This window comes from Scomber japonicus, chromosome 8, assembly GCF_027409825.1.
Source record: "Scomber japonicus isolate fScoJap1 chromosome 8, fScoJap1.pri, whole genome shotgun sequence".
Lineage (NCBI taxonomy): Eukaryota > Metazoa > Chordata > Actinopteri > Scombriformes > Scombridae > Scomber > Scomber japonicus.
This window is the reverse complement of record NC_070585.1, coordinates 14,631,093-14,657,636: the sequence shown is the minus strand read 5'-3', so window position 1 is coordinate 14,657,636 and position 26,544 is coordinate 14,631,093. Positions and strand designations below refer to the sequence as shown.

Sequence of the window (26,544 nt, the reverse complement as noted above, 5' to 3'; positions counted from 1 at the left end):
TGAGGAGCTGTAATGATTAGTTGATAAATTGATTTGTCAATCAACAGGAAATTAATCAGCATTTCATAAACTGAAATTCTGCATCTCCAACTTCTTCAGTGTGCATATTTTCTGTTTTTTGAAGTGAACATGTTCAGATTGTGAATGTTGGTTGGGACAAACAAAACATTTTAGGTTGCATTTTAAGCTTTGTGAACAGGTGATTGACATTTTTCACCATTTTCTGGTCCAAACACTAATCAAGAAAATAACTGAGATATTGATCATTAATGAAAATAACTGTTAGTTGCAACCCTTGAAAGGCGTGGCCAATTAGTTCAGATAGCAAAATAGCTATGACACATGTGTCTGTTTCTAAAATAAAATAAAGTCAAATAAAATAAAGAGGTTAAAGGTTTTAATGATAGGCTTTGTTTCCCTGGGTCAGATTACAGTGACATTGCTTTTGTGATTGTAAAACCTACAACTGACAAGTGTTAACTTTAAAATGGCAAGATTCAGAGAATTTTAATGGTTTGAAATAAATAAAAGACGATCACGATTAAATTGTTCAGCAGAGGTGGTGAGGTAAACCACCCATATCCTATTAACAGTTTGGTTAATACATTATGGGTTTAATAGCCAACACTCAATATAGTTGCAGTGTGAAATAAAAGTAATTTTTCAGTTTAATAAAAGGTTGTTTTTATTCTCTTTTGCAACTTGGCCCAAAACACTGCAGGAAACCCTGAAAGCATCCCTCATTCACAGGCTGGTATTACCAGCCCCATCAGATACTTTGACTTACAGTGTTAGAAAATATTCAGATCCTTTATTTCAGTAAAAGTATCAATACCTCAGTGTTGACTTTAGACTATATTGCAAATAAAATCCTACATTTAAAAATCATACTTCAATAAAAGTATCATCAGCTAAACTTACTTACAGTAGTTAAAAGTAGCCTACTACATTTGCAGAATAATCAGGCTGACTGGTATATTAAAATGCATGCGTATGCATTGACTCATCAGTCCTTTCTTAAATATATTTAATATATCAGATACTTTTACTTAAGTAGGCTAAAGGATATGAGTTCTTTTTCCAACACTGCAGGTCACGGCATCTGATGGGTCACTAAATGTGGTGTAACACCGGGCACTAGAGGCCGCTGTTGCCCCAGACTCTCTCTGTGTCTCCGCAGTGCTCCCTGTCTACGAGGAGTGCGTTTGATTGTTGCAGGGCTCAATGGCGGACATAGTAGGATAGTCGCTTTAGCTGCGAGGACAATAACATCTCGACTCCGTGAATTCCTGCCGTGACTCGGTCAGCCGCTGCCACCCACCCCTTCTGCTCCGGTGCACCGCTTGAAACGAGCTCTCTTGCCCTTCACCGTGAAACATAAAGTCGCAGCAGCTCTTTTCTGCGTTTCTTTTCGCATTGTTGAGTTCCCATCCCAAGCGGAGAAGTTACACTGTTCATGGTGGCTCACTGAAAAGGCAGCTAGCTTGCGAGCCAACCATGGGGGACTCTCTTGAACTGATAGGGAAGCGTCTGCTTTTGCTTCTCGACGACGGCAGGTCCGCTAATGGCCCCGAGCCGGAGCAGGCTGCCTGGGCCCGGGACTGGCTCCGGGGGACGGTGAGGGCAGTCAGCGTCATCGGCCTGGCCGCTCCGGAGGTTAGCGGAGGAGACACGACAACAACAACCACTGCTGCAGGGCTGACGGTCAGTGTTTACATACTAATGCCGCTGTACTGCGGAACCAAATACCCAGAAAAATCAGCTTTAAAACGTCTGCCACATATTAGCCATGGTTTTCGGCTCCCCTGCGCTCAGTTTCACCGGCTGCCGGTCGTTCGTTTCTCGGTAGTTACCGTCGGCTGGTCCGGACTTTAGCTCGCAGGCAGTGAGGCGAAGCTAAACTCGAGGCCGAGGATTTTCTGGCCTTTTGCTTTGTTCGCTTTCTATCTTTTAAACTAAGGACATTCACCTCCCACAGTGTTATCTGTTACCTCGTAGCAATCAGTTGCATAGCACACATGCGCCAGCATCAACTAAACGTTCACGATACAGTAATAAATCACCGGCAAAGCAGCAGTGACACAAACAGCGTTAGCTTGTCATTTACCTGCTAACCATAGTCTAGTTAAAGGCCTCATAAGTTCAGATGAGGGTGAACCAGGAATGCCTGCGACTGTACTGTGTTATCCACACTGAAATGCACAGTCGGATGCATAAGTTTGTAAGATAATAACCTGCTCAATGAGGGAAACTCCTCCTTTTTGAAGCTATGTTTAGTCTACATTGTGCAAGACTGCCAGATTGATCATTGAGTGAGATTTGTAATCATTTGGGGTGGAGGCAGGTGACCTACATAAATCCAAACGTCTCATAATAACAGTGCAAACTGTTAGAATAGTAAGCAGTTGTAAAGTTTAGTAAATGCATGTTTGAATTAACGTTTGCGTGTGATTTGTATGGTACTTTATAAAATGTCACGGTCTTACAGGTGATTAAAAAGTGTCCCAGTTTAATGAAATAAAAATTATCTAGGTCAAAATAATAAAGAATGAAAATAAAAGTAATTTCAACTAGGGCTATGTTTAAAGATCTGCTCCAGACTTATTTTTAACAAAATTTTGTACTTTAAATTATAATTTCTGTTTATGTTTCTTCCACAAAAAAATCAATTATCTTTTTTCAGATGCTTAAAATTACACCTACCCTTTCTTTCTCATTAAAAGCTTCCAGAAATAATGAATATGCACATTTTAATTTCAAAAGTTGAACTGATGGTCACAAGATGTCTCCTACTTCACAGTGGAATTGACTCAGTGTTTGTGCACTGGAGGCTTCAAGTTTCCACATCACACTTATGTAAGTTGAATATTGGACCAGGATTGGCTTCAAAACTAGTTGTGATGTCACAAATCCTGCTTGGAGGCCTAACTTTTAAGATTAGATTTTCATTGAGCATTGGGAAACTTTTCACTTTCAGCAGATGAATGTGAAAACAAACTTTTACCCGTACATCTTTCTGCACAGTGAAGCGTAAACATCCAACTGTAGGAACAAGAAGAAAAACATGTTTTTGAGTGAATAAAGTAAATACATCTTTGTTTTATAAGGACAATTATCATAGGTTCTTTTGTGTTGACTAAGAAGTGATCTCTTTATTTGTATGAAATAATTAGGCTACAACATAACTATTTAAACATGTAATTGTTTCTTCTGAAGAACAAGAATGTGCACATTTTAGTCTTTTGAAGAATGTGACCGATTGTCTTTTCTGTACATTTATCGAAATTGGTTAATGTGGCTGAGGATTGACTATCTCTTTTTCAGCAACAGAAATTATTCTCCAATTCTTCTTACATTATTTTGAACAATAGCAGGATAATCTATGACAGTATGTACGTATAAACAATTCATTTATTATTTACTTGACAGTTTTGTCTCCCTCTCTGTCAACCGTCTTCCTCACAGTGCTGTCACACTGCTACCCTGTCCTCAGGTTTAAGGTCTTTCATTCACAGGGAACGAGACAAAAAAGGTGCACAAGTTGTTCCAGCGAGTCCTTATGTTAGTGTCTTACTCAGGAAACCTATTTTAACTGTGACAAACTAACAAGGATGTGTAGGTGCATCTCAGTGAGTAGGGAGCAAAATTCATAATCCTTCTCTATGTGATGGGTCATAAGAGGTCATTCCAATTTTTGTGCTGAGAGAAAAGTTTTAAGTTTCTCTTCTACATGTTCCAAATGTATTTACTCCTCGTCATGATTGTACAGAATCAGGGGGCAGAAATAACAAGATGTGGAGGAAAATAAGGGAAAACTGGAGCTCCTGGTAAGCAGGTATTTATACTGAAAACAGTTGTGTGCTAAAACATAGATGACAATAAAATCCAAGAAGTTCGGTTTGAGTATCTGATTAAGGTGTTTCTAAAATTGGGGAAGTTCTCATGGTGTCAACTGTTTGATCTATTTGGTCCCAACGATTTCCAGGTAACGGTAATCCATCAGGAATATGTGCTTGCTTGCTTGTATTTGATTGGCCAATGCAACACCTTGCAGACAATTCTGTGTTCTTCTGCCATAGAAAGCTCTGTTTACTGTCCCACTATGCTGCCGGACTGTCCCCGATCCAATAAATGAGAGGGCTGTGGTTTTACACCCAAGACTAATACCAGTCCTAGTTCAGCCTGACACCATTACAACCTTCATGTTTGTTGGGGAGCCCATCTACTGGCTGGTTGTGTCCAAAACATACAGCTTGAAAATTGCTCCAAGCAAGACATAAATTCACTGTAGGCTATAGAACACACCTTGTTAAGAGAAAGGAGCATCATCTTGGCTCAGAGAGAACAGACACGCTGTTTTTTTCAGTAATCAATGTATGCTCAAGGCAAAATAGCACAGTTCTGCCACCTTTTTGCACTGCTCACATACTCTGTTTGGGATCCAGTTGATAAGATTTTGTTGATATTGTGAAACATTTTCTTTAGGTCCATAAGCCTGTCATCATTTTTCCACCATAGAAACCTGTGTGACAAAATTTCCCAACACCCTTCATGAATGTGGAAGTACAATTTGATATTATCTTCATTTCCCAGACATACCTTTAAGGCTATATAATCAACTCATGGTACTTCAAGTCATTTAAGTATAATAATGGTTATAATGTTTATATATAAACATTATACATGCTTTACTCTGCTGTGCTCGACTGGCACATCTGGTGTACTGTTGTCGGTCTCCCCAGTTGTCTAAACACCTGGAGGAGAAGTTCAGTGATACCTGCTTGAATTCAACAAGTGTCTTCTGTTGATTCACCGTTGAATATTGTGCCTGAAAGATCCACATTTTAATTTACCACACGGGTGTCAACCCTCTTCCCTTAGGGAATGTGACTGCTGGAAATTTTAGATGAATAACTCTTTTTCTAACTCTTCACAGTAATCCAAAACAATCACTACTCTGCCAGAGGCATGCAGTGTTTGTTTGTGTGATTTGTTTAGACTATGGATTGAATTATTTTAGGTTTATTGACAATGCTAACATAAAATACAACTTATCAGACTTTGTCATGGATCAAATGATAAAGAATTTTTTTCCATGCATGTTCCAAGTGCAGTGTAATGGTACACAAAATTCACATTTTGATCAGTCAAAACTCTTACAGAAAGAGTTTAGTTGTACTGCAGAGAAAAAGGAAAACAGTGAGTCAGAACACCTGCTGAGCTGTTTTATGCTCATTTATGGTCGATCAGAACAGACCATGTGTCTGACCACATCGGAAAACAAGCATGTTTGTGGTCATTCAGAACACTTTCACTGAAATGGGGACAGAAAAGCTGACTGTCACAGAGAGGGGAGGGGGACAGTGAGGCGTGATACCTTTTTAAATACGGGGTAATGGAGCATATTTTAATAATAAGGATGGCAGTGACGCTGCATGAGCATAAGTTACCAGGGTTAACAGGGTAAGTTGGCTAAGCCGGTAAGCTTACATCCATGATCTCACTGCCCGCATGCAGTTAAGCAGGGCACTGCTAAAACCCTCCGGGTTGAACTCGGGCACTAGTGGATTTGTTAAACTATGTTGATGGTAATTGTTTGGATCAGGGAACATGCCAAACCAAGGAACGTTCAGGACAAATACACAAATCACCCTTGGTGTTCTCATAAGTCCATCAAACACCAAGGTGCAACAGGTAGCAGGGGTGGATTGGCCATTGGCCACACATAATTGCAATTTGCAAATCTGCAAGTTTACAACTCACATGTTGTGATGTGGTTTGAGCATGTAGATCTGCTATTTTCACAATTTTTGATAATTTCTACCTAATAATGACATCCCCTAAAGGTCACCAAGTGTTTTGAGTGTCAACATGCACCTTTCTTCGTTCCCACAGTCCAATTTGTTCATGAAGGACATTGATCAAACAACATAACACATATGTAGCCTATGCTTTACATATTTTTTTCAGTCAGTGTTTATGGTTTATTGCCCGTTCAACAGTTTCACCTTATACAGTTAAAACTAATTCAAGCCTATTCAAGTTTCCAGAATATAAGGGATAATGTTCAGTATACAACTGTTGTTAAGGGCTTGTGTGTTGAAATGTACATCAACGCAAGTTGGCGAATTTTTGTCCCAGTCCAGGCCTGACAGGTAGTCTTTACTTAGTGGGTTGATTGACCCAAAAAAACACAACATACTGTATTTCTTCATGTACCTAAGCCGTATCTAGCCAGGCCAATATTATAGGTTGTATTGGTTCAAGGTTTGCAACATTTGTGTATTATCCAAAATATTTGAGACATTGTTTCTGTTTTCTAATAAAAATAAAATTTCAGTGTTGTGAGTACCATATAAACAAATATCCATTCACCACCACTCTAATGGGTGGTGGCAAAAGTCTCAAAGATGAATTTATGACAACATCTGTAGATGAATCCTGATGCAGATATCTGCATGGCTAGATAGCACTATGGGCTGATGCTGAACCATCAGTAACATTTGATAAACTTCCCACTCTTTTTTTTTTTAATGTGGCCACAAGCAGCGACCAAGGGAGTCTGACCAACTTATAACACCTAGGCATGTTTCTCATAGCTTACTCTGTCAATAAAACACATGTAGTCAAACATTCAGCTGTATCTGTGTTGCTTTTCAACACGCTAAATAATAATTCTCCTCTGTCAACATTATAATCGTGACAAATATGAGATGTCAAGAGGTCCTCAGTACATGTGATAATAGTCAACTGTGTGAGAGTGTGAGAGCCCATCTGATGTTTGAGACTTTGTGTCGTTGATTTTTAGAAAGTGTTTAAGCTGCATTGTTCATTTAGATAATAAATCGTCAATCAGTTCATACCATCATGTAATTTTTGACACGGAAGAATATTGCAATAAGGAATAGGGTTAATTGCAAAATATTCTCTCAGGATCTATTGTGATTGTCTCCTTCAGTCTGTTGCAGTTTCAGTTGCTACAGTTTTGCTCTCCCCTCTTTCATTAACCTCTCTTGAGGAACCCTTAAACAAAAACATCTAACCCCCCAAACTGCTTTAGTGGGGCTTCTCCGTGGGAAACAGATAAGTATCTGATTGTGCTCAGCATCCTAGGTGTCTTTATCTGTGATTATCAGTGTGAACCAGGGAATTGATAAGAAAGAGGCTGTCACAGTCTGATTCCACTTCATATTGTAACGTGCAACAAGGGACAGTGCAGACATTTGTAACAAACAATGATGTCGATCCACTCCTGACTGATTCTAGCAACCCAAAGTGAGAGTCATGCTGATAGTATTGAATACACAATTGCAAACTAATTTCTTGAAACCAGTTAAGAAAAGTTACTGGTGCCACGGTTCAGTAGTTGTCCCATTTTGTTTATTTTATAGTTTTACTCAAGGGGCAAAAATTAACTTTTTTGTCCACTAGCCAAACTGCTAGTGAATATAGGTTAACATTGTTTTTTGGTGCGTGAAGAAAGCAAATCTACCAACCAACCAATCAATCAATCAGTCTTCATTTGTGTAGCGCCAAATCACAACAAAGTCATCTCAAGGCACTTTACACATAGAGCAGGTTTTAAACCGAACTCTTGAGGTTGTCATTTTAAAGAGACCCAACATTCCCACATGGCAAGAAAAAACTCAGGCAGAACCAGGCTCAAAGTGGACGGCCATCTGCCTCGACCGGTTGGGGTAGAGGGGAGAGAAAGGAAGACTAGGAGAGAGAAGCACATTGAAAATCAACATTGAGGCTAAGTAGGTCCGGGACTGGAGTCTGTCATCCGGACATCTACAGGCCCAGATTACCTGTGAGACGAGAAAGCACAGACAACTCTGGGGAAGAAGTTTAGGTTGTTGAATGTATTAGTGGTACATGAATGTTAATGGATATAGATGGATGGATTGAGAGAGAGAGAGGAGAGAGCAGTTCAGTGCATCATGGGAGTACCCCGGCAGTCTAAGCCTATAGCAGCATAAACTAGGAGCTGGTCCAGGACAAGTCTGACCGGCCCTATCTATAAGGTTTATCAAAAAGGAAAGTTTTAAGCCTATTCTTAAATGTAGAGAGGGTGTCTGACCCCCGGACCAAATCTGGGAGATGGTTCCACATTCTACTTTTAGAGATAGTAGGAGCCACAAGTAGCATGCATGCTGGGAGCGCAGTGTTCTGTTAGGTGCATAAGGTACTACAAGCTCTTTGAGATATGATGGAGCCTGATCATTAAGAGCTTTGAAAGTGAGGAGAAGGATTTTAAATTCTATTCTAAATTTTACGGGAAGCTAATGAAGTGAAGCCAAAATGGGAGTAATATGATCTCTCTTTCTAGTTTTTGTCAGAACACGAGCAGCTGCATTCTGGACCAGCTGGAGAGTCTTTAGAGCCTTTTTAGGACAGCCTGATAATAATGAATTACAGTAGTCCAGCCTAGAAGTAACAAATGCATGGACTAGTTTTTCAGCCTCATTTAGAGACAGGATGTGTCTGATTTTTGCAATATTACACAGATGAAAAAAGGCAGTCCTTGAAATGTGTTTTATGTGGGAATTAACGGACAGATCCTGATCAAATATAACTTCTAGGTTCCTTACAGTGGTGCTGAAGGCCAGAGTAATGCCATCCAGAGTACTAGCATGTTTTACCAGTGTTTGGTTGGTGGCCGGTGCTATTTTTGTGTTCTGCTTTTACCATAGGATATACAATGTGCTTATTAAAATCTGTAGTGATTAATATGCTTTCAGATTGTCTTTACAAGTTGTTTATATTGATGTTTAGGGTTAGGGTTAGCTTGTTTGTAACAAGACCATTTGAAGCACTGTAATAATCAACTTTCTTTTTAAAAAAGTTTCTAGGTGCAGTAAAGATAATAATGATTGAAAGGCACTCCTTCTGTGATCTACTCAGAGCAATTATGAGTAATTCACATTCTTGTTGTTTGCCAAATCAAATGTGCGATCCTACCTGTTTCAGGAGGAATCTGACATCTCTCTGAGTGACTGTGATGTATGATTGTTTTGGACAAGTATCACGTACAGATTTTGATGCAGATAAATTCTGTCTTACTGTCATCAACATTTTTGTTTTCTGCTATATCATCTTAATAAACTGAGTAAAAGTAGCAGCAGCAGTAGTAGTTGTAGGAGTATTAGTTAGGAAGTAAGAGTATACTAATGCTTTGCTTTGCTAGTTGACTACATTTTGAGACATCATTTAATGTGACTCTGTGTCCCTGTCAGCACTAATTCATTTATGTGTTATGTCACCTTTTTGAAAATGTTAACATGCCCATATTTATTCTCTTTCTGTGCTTTTATGATTTTGACATACTATTTGCTTGAATTTCCGATTTTGTGACAAGGTTAGTCATTTAAAGGGGAACTCCACTTTTATACATTAAAGTTTATTTTCAAGTTTATGTCACGACAGCATTTGTGACAGGAGTTGTATGAAACCATTTGTGGCTTCATAGGGGGACTACATAAAGTCTCATATTGTCCCCTAAAATGTCACTTGAGTCAGCACTGTTGGGGCTGATGACTACAAGTTTGAAAAAGAAATATAAAAAAATGGGGTTGTGGAGTTAGAAGAAAGTGATGTCTCTGTAGCCCGTTCCTCGTGTCTGTATAAGGCTACAGTAGCAACGACTAGCATAACACATCTCTGACCAAACTGTTTGAGGTTGAGTTGTGTGGAATAAAAAAAGATAATATCTCTGTTTCTGCTGCATTCATTTTGATGCTATTCAAAAACTGTCCATCGGGAGTCCTTAGCTTATGTTCTCTTTCTCTCTGTTTTTCCAACTGCAGGTATTTGTGGAGTTTGAGAATGCTTCGCAGCGATGTTCTTGGGTGCAGGTGTATGACGAGGGAGTGAAAGCTGTCTTGGTGGAAGACTCCATTGTTTGGGCCAACCGAAGTGATGCTACTGGGACTACTGGAGCCCCAGCATCAACCACAGCCTGGCCTGGCCTGGTGAGTGCTCAGCTGAACAATCAGCATCACTAATATTTTTCTCTTTTTCTTGTAAAATAAAATCTGCACTTTATCCCTGCTCTGGTGTCTCTTCTGTTGTGGACTTCCATGAATGTACTCCAAAAATCAAGAAAACGCGAAGTCAATCAGAGTTCAATGCAATTAAAGATTTACAGTGTATTAAGCATTATACAAGTAAACTGAAAAGCACAAACTGAAAAACTTAAAAAAAGTCTTATATACCCAGCCTGGCTGCACCTGTGGTTGAGCTTGTTTTCCATAGCTCCTCCTTGCTTTCACAAATTTTGGGATTGTCAGATTATTTTAGGTCTTTCTCCTCAAACATAACGTCAATGTCGTAATGTCTTGGTGGTGCTACAAATATAGTAATTTCATGTTTCCATTATTTCTGGATTCGACTTACTGTAAAAATGAAAATAAATGGCCTATGGCTTTCAATAAATAATATTAGTAATTGTTATTGTTGTCTTCGTTCACCTAACCTTCATTGGTGTAATGATTCATGACAGTTTTAAATTTAAACCTAATCATATCATCAATGACCTTATTGATTTATGCTGACTGACTGATTCATCGTTTCAATATAATCATGAAATTTAATGTCACAAGATATGTCATCAGAAAAATATCCCACACCTAAAATAAAAACAAAAAGAAGGAAAGCCTCATTTGACCCTGATATGGGCTACGGCAACTTTCAATGCCCAAGCCCACTCCCCACAACCAGACCCAAATTAGTCAATAGAGCTCATCCTACTGCTTAAATTGTTATTTTACTTTTGTTTGTGCTCTATTCAGATGTTGCTGTTCTTTTGGCTTAAGCCTGAAGTTTATTCATTTGTGCATATGACTGTTTAAGTCATTAGATCAGGTAAACTTAGCCTAGATGGTTTAGATTCTGTTTAAAAATCCACTTATCTGCATTTTTAGATTAAATAGAATGAATGGAATTAAACAAATTTCTCATGTACTTTTCCATATTCAAAGAATTATATGGTTTTGTCTTTTTTCCTCAGGCCTTCCGCTCCCTAGTGGACAGAGTGGGTTTAGGATCGTTGGTTCCAGTGGAGTATTTTGGAAACAAAAAATTTGAGTTCCTGCCTGATAACAAATCAGTCCAGAGGTTTGAGGTGTGTAATTAGTTTTACAAAGTATTGAAATGATAAACAGAAAATAAATATTGGATAAAATGTTTAGAATACTTGTTAAGGTTTTGTTGGTTTGTTCCTTTTCATGACGGTAATCATTGATTCAGTGACAATTGTATTCCTCTGTTGTAGCTGTGTTAGCACTATCTCAGGACAGTGTGTTTTATGTCCTTTTGCAGGTCGATAAAGACATAAGAAATCCTTTGCTGCTGGAGCAGCCCACCTTGCAGGCTGCCATCTCTAGCTGGCGTAGTGACTTTGAACTGCAGGAGATCTTCAGGAAGGGTAAGGCTCAACTTTGACTAGATTTTCTCTAGTTTTTCTTTAGTACCTCCCATGTGTTTCCCCTGTGTTTTGTCTTCTGTTGCCTTATTTTCAGCTGGTCTATATTTACCAGACTCTCACCCATGAATTTACATGCAGAATGTAATTTTAAAACCTTTAAATCATATAAATGTAATATTCAATCACACAAAAGATGGATATATACCTTTGTAGAAGTTGAGAGTCATTGACCCTTGTGCTTAAGATTAGAAAAACAGATACAACTTTCAGATAAAGAGGATATTTTTGTGCAGTAATTTGGAACAGGAAAGATGCAAAATATCCATATTTGTGTTATAGATTATGAATACGAATTCAGTATGAAAACACATTACTGTGAGTAACAACATTTAAATGAACAGTAAGCAGGCTGTTGCTGATGCTCGCTGTGCTGTTGCTGTAATGCTTTGCTTTTTTTTTCATGCTTCATACAAAACCAAACTTCCCTAATTTAAGTATGATGTACCAGCTACTGTGTTTACTTTAAGTCTGACAGAATGTACTTGCTTTTCTGGCTGTACCTGCACTCAGGTTCATACACTATTCAAGGACGCAGAGTTCGTGTGTACCAGCCAGAGTTTGAGGAGTGCTGGGCCTCAGGACTGGTTTCACAGCACGACCCTATCTCACACATTATGGATATTACGATGGACAAGGTAAATAAGGCTTGTGTTTTGCTTAAATATGTTCTGATCTCATGCTGTTAAAGGATACTTCTTAAATAACACCTTTTTTGCTGTAGGGTGAAGAAAATCAGATGGTTGATCCACGTGTGATACACGTAATGCTGGCAGAAGAGGAGGTGAGGCTGTCTTATCATAAATTCATTCTGTAATTTGATGGACTGTGTTGTATATTAAATTCTAATGGATTTAATGATTTTAACTTCAGAAATATTTAAAAAAGGTATTAATTGAAATTCTTCCTAACATTTTTTTAGCTCGGTAAGAATGGGCGGCGAAGGAAGGACAGTGAAACAATGAAGGGTGATAGTGGACGTAGGCGTAGGACTGCCTCCGAAGGTGAGGATGACATGAACTTGAAACGTTTTAAAGGAGCAGGAGACTTGGGGGCTGATGGGCAAAACTGTAGTGATATGAACAAAACGCCCGTGGACGGGACAGTAATGTGGGGTGGAGACTCTGGCGAAAGAGTCAGCAGCACAACCAAAAATGGAAGCTCTTCAGAAGGAACCTTTCCTCAGGGCAAAGTGTCATCCCCCAACAACAATTCCTCACTCCAGATGGACCAATCAAATGCTACTCCTCGTTATACTGCCCACGTCAAAGAAAACGGTCGCTCAATCCCCACACAAGGGGCAGCGGACTCCACTACTACCGTTACTCATACCCCCACCCCTCCTCCCCTCAAGCCAGCCCCCTCTCCCTTCTCCACCACATCTTTCCCTTCACTAGGCCAGATGCCAAGCTTGGTCCCTGGAGCTCCAGCCCCCAAGGCCTCCCCATCCCCCCAGCCAGACAGAGAGGAGGCCTCCCAGTCGGCTTACTCCAAAACAGCTGCTCTTGTTTCCCCGGGGCCTGTCACCATTTCTTGGTCTTCACATGACAGTGGCCCTAGTGTGGCACTTTCTGCCTCTGTGGGTTTTAGTCCTAAGGCTCCCACTTGGGGAAGCCAGACTGAGGTAAGACAATCAATGTGATCAGTACAGACAATAGCAATATATAATGCATCAGTTTTATTCCTGTTATCAATATCATTTTTACTATCATATAAAGTCATTGAATGCAAGCTGACTACCTGATCTTCATCATCATCACTCACAGTCTGAATGCACATTGTTTTGTTTCTTAGGGCTCTAAGACTGCATCTGGTTTTCGTTTGCCCCAGGCTGTGCCCACTGCTCCTGTATTTGGAGATGTTACCCCTCAGACCAATGGAGCACCTACCACTACTACAACCTCCCAGGACACTCCCAGGCCCTTCGGCTTCGGCTTCGGCGGAGCCAAGAGTGAGACCCAATCACAGCAAGACCAAAACTTGTTTTTCCAGTGCATGACCCAGAACTCTGGGTCCATCCCAAGCCTTGCTGCTGGTCAAACCCAGTCTAAGGACACTAATTACTTCACAGCAGTGTCTGAGAGCCTGAGTAAAGAGCCCCCAAGCCTTTTCAAGTCCGCAACCCCCGCTGAAGTGCTGAAAAAGCCTGAGCAGCCGAAAGTGCCTGAAGCCCATCCAACGGGAAATGGTGTGCTCAACAAATCGTCATCAGCCTTCCAGGGCATGGGTGGCTCTGGAGGAGGAAGAGGCTCTGGTCTAAGTATTGGTGGTCTGGCTGCAGCTTCTGGAGCCCAAAGTACTTCTAAGAAGAGCAGTAATAATGGAACATCTGCAGGGGGCTTAGGACTGCAATCTGGCTTTAACACTTCAGATAGCCACCAGAACCTTTTTCTGCAGGCCTCCAAAGAGCCCGCTAATCCATTTCTGGCATATGGGGACAAATCTTCCCACACATCCTTTGCTGGCCTCTCTGGGACTGAGCCACAGACCCTTGCTTCTGCCTCAGACAGCAAGCCAAACCTATTCACTATGGCAGAGCCACCAAAGGGGATTCTATCTTCCCCTTTCCCAGCACTCGCCACAGCTTCTTCACCTAGCTCTTCATCCTCTCCAGCACCAGCCTCATCTCAGAGGTCACATAGTGAAGGGACTGTGACAAAGGAGGAGCAGGAGGTTGGGGAGATGCCTACGTCCACCTCAGGCTGCTCTATGTTTGGAGGCACAGGCCCTGATGGAATTGATGAGGTGCCTGTGTCATTTGACCAGAGCCAGACTCAAAAGTTTACCTTAGAGGAAAGAGGCCAGTCATCCAAACGGGACTCTGACTCCAGCAGTAACAGTGACTTGTCAGACCTGAGCGAGAATGAGGAAGGTCTGGAAAAAGACCAGATTCCTGGAGGACCACCACACTCTATCAAGGATGGGGCCATGCTGCAGAAATCTAAAGTCCAAGGGGCTGCTAAGAGCCGTCCACGTAACAAGCCTTTCAAAGGTGAGTCTTTTCCACTCTTAAGAACATCAAAAGTATTTGCAGTGATATAAACAAACTAAGAAATGCAATTAACACAAAGTTAATCCTCTTCAGTGGGCCAGTCCGTACTAAAAGACCAGAGTAAGGTGCGTCGTCTGAAGCAGTCTGGGGAGTCCTTCCTCCAGGATGGCTCCTGCATCAATGTGGCCCCTCACTTGCACAAGTGTCGTGAGTGCCGTCTTGAACGTTACCGTAAATATCGCAATACAGATGAAGACAGCGATGATGACGATGACCCAAATGTAGCCTGTCGCTTCTTCCACTTCAGAAGGTATGTGATTATAAGCTTGTGCACTATATTGCAACAATATCTGGAATTGTATATTTGAGCATCATTGCGGAAAGTTATCAGAATAGAGGAAGCTATGATTGTAAACAATCACTTGTGACTGAATTAACTTTGTTTGTTTGTGAACAGGTTGGCCTTTACTCGTAAAGGTGTACTGCGTGTTGAAGGCTTTCTGAGCCCCCAGCAGAGTGATTCCATGGCTATGGGTCTGTGGCTACCTGCACCGGCTGTCCAAGAAGGTCTTGACCTTGATACATCCAAGTACATCCTGGCCAATGTGGGAGACCAGTTCTGTCAGTTGGTCATGTCTGAGAAGGAGGCCATGATGATGGTGGAACCTCACCGTGAGTATTCAGAGATCTCACTGATTCATCTTCACATGTAGTGTTTTGTAGTAGATTTTGTCTCAACGTTACCCGTCAGAATTGTCTGTCTTGTACATGACCCTGTTAAATTTTGGCGTGCCCTTCAGAGAAAGTGGCGTGGAAACGTGCTGTGCGAGGAGTCAGGGAGATGTGTGATGTGTGTGAGACCACCCTGTTCAACATTCACTGGGTGTGTCGCAAGTGTGGCTTTGGAGTGTGTCTGGACTGTTATCGGCTTCGCAGGAACAGGCCAAGGGAGGGTAAGTAATACAATAATATAACATTTTCTAGATATTTGAATTTATTGAGAAGACACACATTGGTCAATATGTTCCTTTCTTCAGATGTAGATGAGGGTCCAGAGGATGATGTTTTCTCTTGGTTGAAGTGTGCCAAAGGCCAACCTCATGAGCCACAGAACCTCATGCCTACACAGATTATACCTGGGACAGGTAACTCTCATGACTTGTGCATTATGATTACATTTTAAACCTCTAAATCTCCGCCTCACAAGCATCAAGTATTACATATGATTTTATTGCCTTTCTCCTTTAGCTCTTTACAACATAGGTGACATGGTGCACTCAGCGAGAGGCAAGTGGGGTATTAAGGCTAACTGTCCCTGTGCTAGTCGACACACAAAGCCTCTAGTGCGCCCTAGTGCTCCCAATGGGATTTCACAGGTACTGTGGTGCTACATCACCCTTTTCTTAGTTCTGCATTTTGACACATGCAAAAGGTGTTTCTGACTTGAAGGCTCTAATGTCTATTTGTGCTTGTTTCAGCAGTCTACAACAAGCAGTGGTAGCGGCCTCGGACCTGCGGCTTCTGGTATTGGTAACACTCCAAAATTAGAAGGAGAAACATCAGCAATCAAAACAGAAAGTACACAAACAGCAGCAGCAGCAGCACCAGACAGTGGGGGTGGGGAAGTTGTGGGAAGTACTAGTAACTCCACCAGTGGTACATCTTCCCCTTGTAACCTCACCCAGTCCTCTGCCAAGGAGTCTCGCTCATCAGGAGAGGGCAACAGTTCTGCTCTGCACTGGCTGGCAGACTTGGCCACACAGAAAGCCAAGGATGACACCAAGGGTAAGAAGGAAAGAAGTGCTGAGTCACTGTAATCTGAGTGCATTAAAAAGTCAGAATCAATATTGAATTTGAAGTTATATCACCATTTTCTTGCTATCTTCTTGTAGAATCTGGTTCACTGCGCTCCATGATGAGTCGAGACAGTCGACCTCCTTTTGGCCTAGACTCACTTGGCGCCCTGTCAAAGCCTTCTGCTTCCAGCCCGAAGCTATTTAACAGCCTTTTACTGGGCTCTAGCATGGCTCAGTCCAAACCTGAGGGGTCCAGTCTCCGGGACCTGCTCAATTCTGGACCAGGAAAGCTTCCCCAGGGCCCTGGCGAGAGCGGGGTACCATTCCCATCCGTCTTTACCTCAGCAGGCGTATGTATAAAACTTTTTGTGTTCCTTCTAGTTTTATGAAGTGTACATCTATGAGAAAGCCAATCAGTAAAATCAGTTTCTGAGCTAGTCTTAGGCTGTGGAGTTCAGTTCACCCAAAAATATATTGTGTGACATTGGTTGTATAAAACTGAGAAACATATCGGCAAACCATATCAGTCTGTATGTCTGTTTGAATGTGGAAAGTAAGATCTTTTGTGAATTTCAGCAAAAACAGAAATACAAAGTGTCAAGTTTACACCTCTTCTACAACTCTGTAGACAAATACAAACAAGAAAAGGTGATAACTACAGAAGCAAAATTCTTCTTCATTGTCAGAACTCTCATATTCAAATAATTAATGAAATAATATATAAGTTAGTGTATTCCGAATTAAAGGTGCAATATACGACATTCAGCCCCAGTAGTAGACGTTGCACTAGCACCATTATCTCAGACCTCGCTAAATTTGGGGGAAAAAAATAAAGCAGCGTCTGGACAGACAGTTCATGAAACTAGGTAGTTCTGATCAAATATGAATCAAGATCCTGTTACTGCATTGCCTATTTCTCGCCTCAGTGTCTCATATTTTAGTGTACTGTTTATCTATAATTTGGAAAACTTTGTGACCCGGGCACCATGTTGGAAGCAGCTGCAGGGAGAATAGCGAGGGACTCGCGTGCACTAACATTCACATGCGTCCAGCCCGGCAATTAAAACAAATAACGAGAGGCTTGGATTAACACACAAAGAAGTAGTGTGACTTCATTCTCAGCTCAGGATGCCATTACTTCACTGTATCTTTACGTAGCAGATAGTTTTGTGCTGACATCTAGTGGGGCAAAATGTTGTATATTGGACCTTTTTTAAAACCTTGTGAATGGGAATAATTTAAATGATAAGAAAATTAAGATCAGGAATAATTGCACCATGGGTCCATGTCTTGAACAACCACGTTATCCATTTACTGATGTGTTAATGAACCAGACCGTTTAGTTTGAAAATGCAAATTGGGAAACTACTTAAAAAATATAACTCACAAAAAAGGTGTTTTACTTATTTATCGATAACCAAATACATACATTGCTTGGTAACCCGGAATTCCCCTTTTTTCTGTCAGAGTGACAAGCTGAAGAGCAGCCTTCCAAACTTCCTTGATCACATCATCGCCTCTGTTGTGGAGACGAAGAAGGCCGAAGGCAGACGGACTGGAGCCTCTGAGGGGGGCGAGCTTGGTGTGTTGGGGTCCCGCAAAGACGGGGTAATGGGCCTAAGTGTTTTGGAACCACATACCTCACACTCCTGGCTCTGTGACGGACGACTCCTCTGCCTACAGGATCCTAGCAACAGCAACAACTGGAAGATCTTCAGAGAGTGCTGGAAGCAGGGACAAGTAAGAATGATAATAAGTACTCAGTATTCCTGAGACATTTTTCACAGAACTGTGGTGGAATAAAACAGAAAAAAGATGACTTGATGAAAAATGGGTTATAATTTGTTTGCTTTTGGCTTCCCTTGACATGTTTCTTCTTATTTGTGTCCAGCCTGTGTTGGTGTCAGGGATACATAAACGCCTGAAATCTGACTTGTGGAGGCCTGATGCCTTCAGTAAGGAGTTTGGAGACCAGGATGTGGACCTGGTCAACTGTAGAAACTGTGCCATCATCTCTGATGTGAAGGCGCGAGACTTCTGGGACGGCTTCCAGGTCCTCTCAAGTGAGTGCCCAAAAACGATTGTTGCTTAATTATGCTAATTTGTTTGCAAGTTCACTGCAACACCTGCCCCCCTCTGATGCTCTAATGGTAGCTAATGGGTTGTTTTTGTAAATGCAGAGCGACTGCAAGATAGTGAGGGTAAGCCCATGGTGTTGAAATTAAAGGACTGGCCTCCTGGAGAAGATTTCAGGGACATGATGCCCTCACGGTAAGAAAAATGTTACTTATGTTTATATATTTTACATTATAAATGTAATAATATAATATATTATAATATAATAATAATGTATAATGTTTGTCCCAGGTTTCATGATTTGATGGATAACCTTCCCTTGCCCGAGTACACGAAAAGAGATGGCCGTCTAAATCTTGCTGCCCGTCTGCCCAACTTTTTTGTGCGTCCTGATTTAGGACCCAAGATGTACAATGCTTATGGTGAGAAGAAATGGTTGGATTTGATGAAGAGTTTTAATTTTCAGTCTCATCTCTTTCTCTGCCTCACATCATTACATATTTGTCCTACTTTGTCCTCATCTCTCTCTGCCTCGCTGTCTTTCCTTCCCTCAGGTTTGACCTCATCTGAAGACAGGAAGGTGGGCACAACCAACCTCCATCTCGATGTGTCTGATGCTGTCAATGTCATGGTCTATGTTGGCATACCTCAAGGAGAGGGAGACCAAGAGCATGGTCAGTGGATGTGAACACACACACTTTGTTTTTTTCCCACTGTGTCTCTCTCTGTATACTTAGTAGGGATGTCAGTCAGTAGTTTATTTTGCTTTCGATAGACCGACACCCTTTAACGGGTGAGTAACCGGTTCATTTTTTTAAAAAGTCGTGATGTAGCTCTAGCTTGTGAGTGTTCAACATCTAGTCTGCCCTGGCTAGCTTGACTTGCAGCTCTAAGGAGAAGAAGGATGCCACAATGATTGACAGGATATTGGTCTCAAACATTTGGCACACCAACTGGTTGAAGCATCGGATCAGCGTGCATCACACTTTCCCCCCTGGCTAGCAGCAACATGATCTTTGGCTGCGACTATAAGCCATTCTTGGGCATGGCAGACTAGTGCTTGATCTTAATATAATACAGTATAGTGCTAGTACTACAACTAAAGTTAAGAGTGGCATCACACAATTTACATTTGACTTTGTTGCCTTTCTGGAAGAACTGATCCCACGCTGAGCCTCGTTTAGCGTGCTTCATTTTCTTAGACTGCTTGCTAGGAGCGAAGCAGTAAGCGGAGTGTATATTCAAGCTGACCTGCACACTGACATGTCAATGGTTAACTGATTAATGGTTAACCATTGACATCTCTAACTTGTAGCACTACATCATTAATTGAGCCACTCCTATCAAAAGAACCATAATCTTTTTATTTATTTTTTTAATACCAATATGGTGTAACAATGGTGTTTTACATAAATTCTGTGATTTCTTTTTTACATTATGTTTAATTTATTGAAGGCTTTGTGTATAGTATAACAAGGATTTAAATAATGTGTTTCTAATAGAGGACATTACTCCCAGGTCACTCACAAGCATTCATAAAGAATATTTTCACTTTGTCCTGTACGTCATGCTTATACTGTTTTACACAGCTGCTCCAGGCATTATTGGCTTTGATCAGACCCTGAAAAGACCTTTCAATGAGTGTCCTTTTACATTGTGGCAAAATTTCTCATTCACAGAGGCAGATATCTCTGGACGCAAAGGTCTGTAGACTTTCAGTTGTATCACTTCAGTAGCATGCCCTTTTTCTTGACTAACTCCCCTTCTTCACTCCTCCACCCCACCTCTCTGATACTACCCATGCAGTAGGGGCCAGAGCACTGTGATCCATCTGATAGTTTCTACCGTGGCATGTTTATACGCTGTTCTGTATTTTAATGCATTTATTGCTCTTCGGAGATCCACACTTTCTTCTTGTTTGTACATGTTGGGCTTAAAATGTGTACTATTTGTTACCAATTAAGTCGATGCAACAACATGAATTGACATGGAGTTTCAAATATATTCTGACTGTACAGGATTTCCTTTATTTTCTAATATCAGTTCAGTTTTTCTGTTTATCGGGTGAGTTGTGCTCTGGTCCTTGCAATGTGGGAGAAAAGTTTGAATGAAGGGCACTTAGAATTGGCTTCCCTTTTCCCCAGCAGGCTCCCTCTCACTTATTACAGTGGCACAAACCCAACAGTATGATTACAGTCATACTGTCCTCATTTACCGGCCCTATTCTTCGTAGTGCCACATTAGTCACCCACATTAAAAAACAAACAACATAATCAATGTTTTATCCTTGCAACATTTCTTGAGGCTGTAGGAGTCATGTGCAAGTGACCAGATAGCGATGACTGTGCCAACACACACACACACACACACACACACACACTCTATTATGTCATCTAAGTGCTTACACGTGATTATATACTGAACAGAAACACTGGGTTGTTGGTAGATGAATGTCCACCAAAGCAAACCCATCATTACTGAATGTGTTTGTTTCCACTTGACATTCTAAATCTAATAAAGCTGTACTAAAATAACAAATGAATCAGACAGCAATGTTAGCTTCTCAGTTAGGATGTGATTGTGATTGTGAAGTCTGTAATTTATCCCTCTTTCTGCCCCAGTGGTTCTCAATTGGTCTGCTACAAGACCAGTCACAACCCAAACATAGCATAAAATGTAAACTATTATCTTAAAATCACTCTAAATGACGCTACCATGGCATTTTAAAGTTTGTGTTAATCTCCATTAATAGTGTGTGTTTAGACAGATGTCCGTCACAGTTGTTTGGATGAACACACAGAACTGCGGCTCTGGATGTATGTCATAACATCCACATAATGTATCTGTAAGCAGTATTTTAAGATAAAATCGACATGAAATGGACCTGTGACCTGCAACAAGGTCAGGAGCCACCAGTTGAGAACGACAACTCTGTACCATTTTTGTCAAACAGAATGATGGATGTACCAAGACTGAGACAAGTAGTGACAGTAGTGTTGTAGTAATGTTAAAACATCAACAATTACAGTTGTTGGTGGCCACGTTAAAAAGAACTGTTACTTTAGAGTCCTATCGTCATAGAGACACTGCTAATAACCTTTTGCTGTCCTGTATGTGTGTGTCGGTGTTTATGTTTGATCCTCCAGAGGTCATGACCACTATTGAGGAGGGTGATGTGGATGAAATGACGAAGAGGAGGGTGTACGAGGGACAAGAGAAACCCGGAGCTCTCTGGCACATCTACGCAGCCAAGGATGCTGAGAAGATCAGAGAACTGCTCCGCAAGGTTAGCAGCCAGCGGAGATCTGTCTTAAATAGCATTCATCCTAGTCCACTACATCTGATGTATTATCCTAAGATGTCATGCTATCATTCTGACCAAACTATTGGATTGATCATCATGAAATGTGTTCCTGTACCGCCACCATGAGGTTGAATTCTTCATTCAGCCTGAAATATCTGAAATATGTATTGCCACGAAATTAGCTACATTTATTTAAGAGGTCCTAATAGGATAAATTCTGACATTGGTGATCCTCTGACTTTTCTTTTAGTGCCACCTGCAGGTTGACATTGTTGGTTATTATTGAAATATCTCAACTATTGAATGGATTGTTGTGGAATTTGGTACAGCATGTTAGCATTTAGCACAAAAGCACCACATGGCCAATGTAGCATAGTTGCCAGCATGACTTTAGAGTCTTAGTCTTGTTTATTTGTCTCAGGTGGGAGAAGAGCAAGGCCAAGAGAACCCTCCAGACCATGATCCCATTCATGACCAGAGCTGGTACTTGGACCAGGCGCTCCGCCGCAGGCTCTATGAAGAATATGGCGTCCAAGGTTGGGCCATTGTACAGTTCTTAGGAGATGCCGTCTTTATCCCTGCTGGAGCCCCACACCAGGTTAGACATGTCAATGTATATGAAGAGAAATGTGTATTCACGTCCAGTTACAAATGAACACCCATGGTACTGATCTGTCTCATCTTCATTTGTTCATTCTCTGTTGTTACCCTCTCAGGTGCACAACCTGTACAGCTGTATTAAGGTGGCTGAGGACTTTGTGTCTCCTGAGCATGTGAGGCACTGTTTCAGACTGACCCAGGAGTTCAGACACTTGTCCACTACTCACACAAACCACGAAGACAAGCTACAGGTTGGTGTACTTTTAACTGAATTTACAGTCCTATTGTCACATTTTCATTAGGGATGGCTTGATCTGATACTCAGGATCGGTATCGATCCGATATTGGTCAAAATTTCAGGATCGAACATTGAAAAAAAGAACTATAGCCCGTCCGATCTGATACCTGAGCCCAAATGCTCAACTTAAATTTGCGTGACATGCTGTAAACAGAAATTCAGCTGCTGCAGCGAGTGAGAGTGACAGTGAATTAGCCTAGTGCTCTTATCATGTCCGCTGTGTGGAATTACTTTGCACGCAAGGAAGAGAAAAGTTGCCTGTGTGGTTTGCAGAGGAGGCAAAAGTACTACAGATACTTGTGTAAAAAAGACATACTGATTCAACTCTTTACTCCAGTAAAAGTGAGAAAGTTCAATCACTTCCAGTGATCATTCACGCTCGCAGCCTCTGCCTATAGAACAGACTTAGTTTAACTGAATGACTTAGAAGTCGCCAAATGACTTGCTTTAACGAATTTCGTTAGTTTATATAATGCAGATTTGTAAAATATTACTTTTATGAGGGTCACAGTCACAGACTGTATAAACTTAGCATTTCATAATTGTGGTAGCAGCGGTGCAGTAGATGTAATGAAGTCAACGCAGCACGCTGGATGCAAACTAATATTAAGCCTATAGCCTCTATTCATTATAATGTTGATGGACATAAATGGAGTTCTATTGCCTTAATAATGATAAAATAATACACTAAAAATGGTGGGATTGGGAACCCATATACGCATAATGTCTCCTTGTTGCATTTAGTGTTGCTTGTTTTACACACAGTTCAACCCCAGAGGTTACATGTGAAAGAAGAAACATTCAAGTTTGCAGTTTGCACTGATTTGAAGTTTAAATAAAGAGCTTATGGCTTGAGGAACATCATGGGCTATTTTATTTCTTTGTTTAGGGGAGCAGAATATTTGTTGCACAGTTTGAACATGGTATTTTTAGATGTCCATATGAAGCAAAGTACATCTATACAAACTATATGTATTATTAACAACTTAACAGAGGAGAAAAGAAGGTATCGGCATATATTCCAAGTTGCGGTATCGGTATCGGACATGAAAAAGTTGTATCGAGCCATCCCTAATTTTCATCATTTAAAATGATCTTTGTTTAGTGTAATGTGTAACTGTGAGGTGTGTAAGTTTAATAAACAGCATGAGCAAATGGACAAAATTCAAATGATGTACTGTAAATGTGTTCAGAAAAGTAAAATCTACTTTATGATGTGAATTCAGGCATCTTCCCGCCAGCACGTAGAGGTGTGGCTAGGAGGAGTTTAAAGCTTCAGCTAAGATGCTGCAGCTGATAGAAAATGGGGCATGACTTATATGTTATTTTATGACATTGAAACCTTGATATAATTGACAGGAATGACTCTGTTTGGGACGGTTATGATGGACAGTAAACAATGTGCAGGATACAGATGATTTTTAGTTGAGTTTATTTCGGTCACTGAACTCAAACACACAAACAAAGAAAACAATCATATGTCCCCGTTCCTTGTCCTTCATCTCCATCAGAACTGACAAGTCAAAAGGGAGAATACAAAAGTATAAATAAATAAATAAGCTTGGTTTACAATTCTTATTGCTCTTTTTTGTAGTAGAAAGATTTGATTTGTAGTTGTTTTATTTCTATGAGGTTTCCAGCAGAGTCTGTGGTCTATGGCAACTCCCAAAAATGTGTTTTCATAAACCCGTTCTATTTCAACATTATTTATCTTGAGTTGTACTTGATTATTCATTTTTTGATCATCATATATAATAAGAATACTTTATATTACTTAATTCTTAATATGAACAAGTGGACATACTTGACCCAAGTACCAACTGGTCCTTCATGTGTGCTGACAGAGCCAAGCGTTGTGTTTACGTTCCGAGCGAAGATTGTTTCCACGTCTGTCATTGTTTTAACAGCCACTTCCTGTTGTTTTCCTCAGGTGAAGAACATCATTTATCACGCAGTGAAGGATGCTGTTGGCACACTGAAGGCCCATGAACCGAAACTAGCACGCCCTTAGTTTCTCTCACTTAACACTGTCCCAAGACAACCAGCCTCTCAAGACCACTCCTCTACGTACACACACAGTATACATCACATACCTACATACATATGTACAAGCTGCAGAGTGCAGAGTACACAGATAGAGTGTAGGTTTTTGGGGCAGTGAAGGCCTGGGTTTAGGGAAAGGGCACATTTGGTCTGGGGAGGGATTAGATGGGGTATGGGGCTAGTCAGCGCTTCGATGAAGGAAGTCCTTTATCGCTGTTACACAGTACGCTCAAACTTGTCTAGTTGTTTTCCAATTCTTTTTTTTTTTGTTTTTTTGATTAACTCTGTATTTAAGGTCAGTGTGTTTGTTCTGTTGTTCTCATTGTATATGTAAGATGTGAGAGTAAGGGAGGTAAAAGCTGACGTGCCTTTAGAGCAGAAGTTCAGCTACCATTTAAGCGACTGACAAAATGTGAGTACCAGGCTAACTTTCCTATTTTGATGACGTTGATATTATTTTTCTTTAATAGGAGCAAGGTTAACCTGTTTTTTGTAGATTTTTTTGTTGTTGGAGTTTTTAAACCGCTGATTGCTTCTGCCCTCTGTGGCTGGAATAAATTTGCGAAGCAGCCAGCGAAGGGAAGCAGACCAAAGTTTTGTATTTTTAGTTTTCTTATTTCACTTTTAGAGTAAGAAGTCTTTTCTTTTTATAAACCAGAAGGTAATGGCAGGGTTTTGTTTTTTTTTTTTTTTTTTAGGTTTGGTCACCTATCTTTGTCCCATGGGCTGAATTAATTGCAAACTTCCAACAACATTGTTCAAGAATCACATTTGCAGCTGAACAGAACTACTGGCCATTAACATTGTATCAATATATATATTGATCTTAGCAGTCTGTTTGATTTTTCACAATAAAGTTTACAAAAATTACTGTTTTCTTTATTTTAACCCGCAGAATATGATCATGAACAGCCAAATCAGGGTGTTTACAGGTCCTGTAAGGTGTTCTATTGGATGAATTAGGGCTGGGCTAACAGTTATTTCATTATTGATTGATCTGTTGACTGTTTGTTTTTTTTAAGCTCTCAAAGCCTGAGGCAATGTTGTAAAATTGGTTGCTTTAGTCAGACTAACAGTCCAAAATCCTGAGATATTCAATTTACAATGATTTAACTGAAAAGGAGCAAATTCTAACATTTGAGATATATGAACCAGCAAATAATTGGAATTGTTTGCAGATAAATGACTGTTATTAAAATAGTTAACAAATATCCGTCTTGAATCTAAATTTAAGGTTCTGTATGGTGTTATCTACAGTTACATATTGTGCTTTCATGAAAAACATCAGATGAAGAAGAAGAAATGTTGCCTTTTCAAGTAAATACCTTCAGGTAAAGAATTCATTTGGACAAAGTGTCCTGCGTTCTCACAATTCTCAGTGATGGAATAGTTCTCATTTTCTTCATGTTAATTACCATTTTAAAAGTCTTAAAATGTTTAAATCACAATAAAACAGGTGCATTAACATGTAGGAAGGTTTGTATCTTCCAGCAATATGCAGCAGAATCAAATGCTCCTCAGGTCAGGGACAGCACATCTCAGATGAGGAAAGCCTGAAGGCACTGATGGATTTGCAGTCTTTAGTAGTGCAAACAATTAATTCCGGTACCTTGACTACCAATGTTAACAGCACTGTAAATCAGATAGTGTTTTACTGATCCTCCTCATCCATGTCTTGTGTGGCCTAGCTTTCACTGCTCATGTCATCACAGAATTGAGACAGGGAAGCTTGAATGTACTTTATTTAACCAAGGAGGATGCACCCAGGAATTCAGTTATTTTAAACCAACACATCTACCAATTTATACTACAAATGGGGGTACTCTTTACATCTGTGTTTAATAAATATCGCAGTATAATATCCTAACAGCAAAATATGGTATGTAGTACATAAATAGTTCACCCCTGTGGTTCCTTTCAGATTATTGTTAGTAATTAAATTAGCTCACT

The 26,544-nt window shown here is 40.5% G+C and overlaps 1 protein-coding gene across 2 annotated transcripts; it reads left to right on the top strand.

Annotated features, from left to right (window-relative positions):
- The first annotated feature begins 1,232 nt into the window (after nucleotides 1-1,232).
- On the top strand, nucleotides 1,233-25,057 carry kdm3b (lysine (K)-specific demethylase 3B). Of its 2 annotated transcripts, none has more exons than XM_053323788.1 (25): nucleotides 1,233-1,704; nucleotides 9,810-9,974; nucleotides 11,012-11,125; nucleotides 11,323-11,428; nucleotides 11,999-12,123; nucleotides 12,210-12,269; nucleotides 12,408-13,109; nucleotides 13,280-14,477; nucleotides 14,571-14,787; nucleotides 14,935-15,149; nucleotides 15,278-15,430; nucleotides 15,515-15,622; nucleotides 15,726-15,853; nucleotides 15,959-16,262; nucleotides 16,370-16,623; nucleotides 17,741-18,013; nucleotides 18,165-18,336; nucleotides 18,454-18,544; nucleotides 18,641-18,771; nucleotides 18,904-19,023; nucleotides 20,029-20,052; nucleotides 21,496-21,635; nucleotides 22,075-22,251; nucleotides 22,370-22,504; nucleotides 24,482-25,057. In XM_053323788.1, exons 1-25 carry the CDS (start codon nucleotides 1,498-1,500, stop codon nucleotides 24,560-24,562), a joined length of 5,400 nt encoding a protein of 1,799 aa, XP_053179763.1. In that variant the 5' UTR covers nucleotides 1,233-1,497; the 3' UTR covers nucleotides 24,563-25,057. The 2 variants fall into 2 exon arrangements, with proteins under 2 accessions (XP_053179763.1, XP_053179761.1); XM_053323786.1 differs by having other exon boundaries at nucleotides 15,956-16,262.
- The last annotated feature ends 1,487 nt before the right edge of the window (nucleotides 25,058-26,544 follow it).

Excerpts from the sequence above, each read along its gene's own strand:
- kdm3b (XM_053323786.1), top strand. The coding sequence starts at position 1,498 with ATGGGGGACTCTCTTGAACTGATAGGGAAGCGTCTGCTTTTGCTTCTC. Across the intron at positions 11,126-11,322 it reads AATCAGTCCAGAGGTTTGAG|GTCGATAAAGACATAAGAAA; the intron begins GTGTGTAATTAG and ends GTCCTTTTGCAG. Across the intron at positions 18,545-18,640 it reads AGGGACATGATGCCCTCACG|GTTTCATGATTTGATGGATA; the intron begins GTAAGAAAAATG and ends TGTTTGTCCCAG.